This window comes from Olea europaea, chromosome 9 (assembly GCF_002742605.1).
Source record: "Olea europaea var. sylvestris chromosome 9, O_europaea_v1, whole genome shotgun sequence".
Classification (NCBI taxonomy): domain Eukaryota; kingdom Viridiplantae; phylum Streptophyta; class Magnoliopsida; order Lamiales; family Oleaceae; genus Olea; species Olea europaea.
The window spans coordinates 8,889,864-8,892,980 of NC_036245.1; the positions used below are offsets into that span (position 1 = coordinate 8,889,864).

The following is a 3,117-nucleotide window of genomic DNA, read 5'->3' on the forward strand; positions in this document are numbered from 1 at the left end:
AATAGGATCGTCTCATGGTAAACATAGGTTTTTATATCTTGGAAAAGAATAATAAATAATTGTGGAATTATCGATCGTCGCAATTGCATAAATTGAGATAATTAACACTAGTTGAGAATTAGAACTAAGCGTTACTCAATGGCGTCTGAAATCCAGTACATTCACATATTCGAGTTTTAAATCAACCTCCATTACTTTTATAAATTTTAGTTTTAGAAATCCGTTAACTATTCACTCGATAGTTTTAGTCACAAACACGAATTCAATTTTATCAAATATCCTAGAATTAATCCTTATTCCCTGTGGGACGATACTTTACTTATCACAATTATTACTTGTCAACAAACCCGTACGCTTGCGAGAATTTACTCGAACAAGTTTTTGGCGCCGTTGCCGGGGAATAACGGTGTTAATTTTAGTTATTAGATATTTTAGATTTGTTTTTATTTTTACTTTTATTGTTTTTATTTTCATTTAATTTTTTTAGTTGTTTTTAGGCTACCATTACACTTTTCAGGCAACTCTAGTTTATGCAAAATCCTGACGAGCCAGATCTCTTTCCAATAGACCACGAAATTGAAAGAACATTTAGAAATCGCAGAAGAGTTCAACGTCAAGCAAGGAGAATGGCTGACAACCAAAATCAACCGCAAAATCAGGTTCAACTTCAAGAGCAAATACCACAGCCAAATCAACAGAGAGCCATCCAGAACGGAGCTTCTATTTTAGTTGGAGATTATGTTAATCCAATTCCCGCACCAGTGCAACCTGTTGTGGTGTACCCTCCCTTTGGACAACCTAATTTCCACCTTCGACCAGATGTCATCAATTTGTTTCAAAATCACCAAGACATCAGGTTCTTTGGAAAAGCCACTGAAAATCCTCATGAGCACATTTCTGCTTTTCTCATGTTGTGTGAAATGATCAGTCACGAAGGGATATCAGCAGATGCATTTCGAATGCGATTATTCCCTCACACCTTGAAGGACTCTGCGAGAGAATGGTTTCTCTGTTTACCACCAGGGAGCATTCAATCATGGAACGATATGGTTCAAAAATTCACGATGAAATTCTTTCCACCTTCTCGAGTTCACCAAATTAGGAATGACGTTCACACTTTTAAGCAGAAAGATTTAGAGAGCTATCCTGAGGCATGGGAGAGGTTCAAGAATTTTTTCAGAAAATGCCCCAGCCTTGACATTCCCAAACAGGCTCAGCAATATCTTTTCTACTACGGTCTAAAACAAGAATTCAGAAATATGATAGATGTTTTAGCGGGAGGATCGGTTATGAAATTGGATGTTGATGAGGCATATGACCTGTATGAAAAAATAGCTGAGAACCAATCAATGTGGCCAACTGATAGGAAAGCTCCAAGGAAAACATCGGGGTTACACAACGTGGATGCAGTAACAGCACTGGCCGCACAAATGGAAGTTCTTACCATGAAAATGGACAATCTATCTAAGTCAGTCAACATGGTACACCAATCGCCACCTGTTTGCGAAGGCTATGGAGCGGATCATGCTAGTACACGCTACCCTTTGGCGTCTACACATGTTAATCAATCCAAAGAAGTAAGCTACGCACAGAACTTTCAAAGACAGCAAAATAATCCTTTCTCCAACACATTTAATCCAGGTTGGAAGAACCATCCAAATTTTTTATGGTCTAATAATCAAGGACAAGAATAGGGAGGAAGCAATTAGAATAAACCACCAGGGTTCCAACAGCAACAACAGCAAGGGCGAAGGCTTTTGTTGGAAGATTTGCTAGCTCAATACATTACTAAAACTGAGACCAACTTTCAAAACCAACAAGCCTCGATCAAGAATTTGGAACAACAGGTTGGACAAATTGCAGCCGCACTATCAGGTAGAGCTCAAGGGACATTGCCTAGTAATACTGAAACAAACCCTAAGGAGCAAGTCAAAGCAATCACTACACGTAGTGGCGTCCAGTTACCAGAAATACATGTAAAGCGACCAGCAACTGTCATAGAAAAGGCACCTACCATGGACGAGGAGCAAGTGGATGAATTAGACAAGGCCGCTGAGGAAAATCAAGTTGAGTCATCAGATAGTCCACAGGTGAAAGCAACTGTTCCTGTCAAAGCATATGTTCCTCCAATCCCATTTCCACAGAGATTGCAAAAACATAAGCTCGACAAACAATTCCAAAAATTTTTGGATGTGTTCAAGAAGCTGCATATTAACATACCATTTGCTGAAGCTTTAGCTCAAATGCCCAGCTACGCCAAATTCATGAAAGATATTCTATCAAATAAGAGGAAGCTGGAGGACAATGAAACGATCAAGCTTACTGAGGAGTGTAGCGCAATTCTCCAACATAAGTTACCGCCGAAGTTAAAAGATCCTGGGAGTTTTACTATTCCTTGTAACATCGGTAACTTATATATAGATAAGGCATTGTGTGATCTAGGAGCTAGCATTAATTTAATGCCTCTATCTCTTTTCTGAAAACTAGGTTTGGGGGAAGCAAAACCGACAACAGTTTCACTACAATTGGCTGACAGGTCGATCAAGCACCCTCGTGGTATTTGTGAAGATATTTTGGTGAAAGTTGACAAGTTTATCTTCCCAGTGGACTTCATCATTCTAGATATGGAAGAAGATAGAGACGTCCCCCTCATATTAGGTCGTCCATTTTTGGCTACGGGAAGGGCTTTGATAGATGTGCAAAAAGGCCAATTGATATTAAGGTTAAACAAAGAAGAACTGACAATCAACGTGTTTAAAGCTTTCAAATTTCAGAGCGAACCAGATTCTTGCATGCAGATTGATGTAATAAAAGAAGCGGTATCAGAGACATTCAAACTAGATCACCCCAAAAACTTGTTCGAGTAAATTCCCGCAAGCGTACGGGTTCGTTGACAAGTAATAATTGTGATGAGTAAAGTATCGTCCCACAGGGAATAAGGATTAATTCTAGGATATTTGATAAAATTGAATTCGTGTTTGTGACTAAAACTATCGAGTGAATAGTTAACGGATTTCTAAAACTAAAATTTATAAAAGTAATAGAGGTTGATTTAAAACTCGAATATGTGAATGTACTGGATTTCAGACGCCATTGAGTACCGCTTAGTTCTAATTC

General features: G+C 38.6%; 1 protein-coding gene across 1 annotated transcript; it reads left to right on the forward strand.

Annotated features, from left to right (window-relative positions):
* The first annotated feature begins 626 nt into the window (after window positions 1–626).
* Window positions 627–2,867, forward strand: LOC111399906. The gene is made up of 3 exons (XM_023027390.1): window positions 627–1,641; window positions 1,723–2,406; window positions 2,488–2,867. The coding sequence occupies exons 1-3, from the start codon at window positions 627–629 to the stop codon at window positions 2,865–2,867; spliced, it is 2,079 nt and encodes a 692-aa protein (XP_022883158.1).
* Window positions 2,868–3,117: the final 250 nt, after the last annotated feature.

What these genes read in the sequence shown, in the direction of transcription:
- LOC111399906 (XM_023027390.1), top strand. Translation starts at nt 627, where the DNA reads ATGGCTGACAACCAAAATCAACCGCAAAATCAGGTTCAACTTCAAGAG. An exon ending in CTCCAACACATTTAATCCAG is followed by an intron (nt 1,642 to 1,722) that starts GTTGGAAGAACC and finishes ATAAACCACCAG; the next exon opens with GGTTCCAACAGCAACAACAG. An exon ending in TACTATTCCTTGTAACATCG is followed by an intron (nt 2,407 to 2,487) that starts GTAACTTATATA and finishes TCTGAAAACTAG; the next exon opens with GTTTGGGGGAAGCAAAACCG.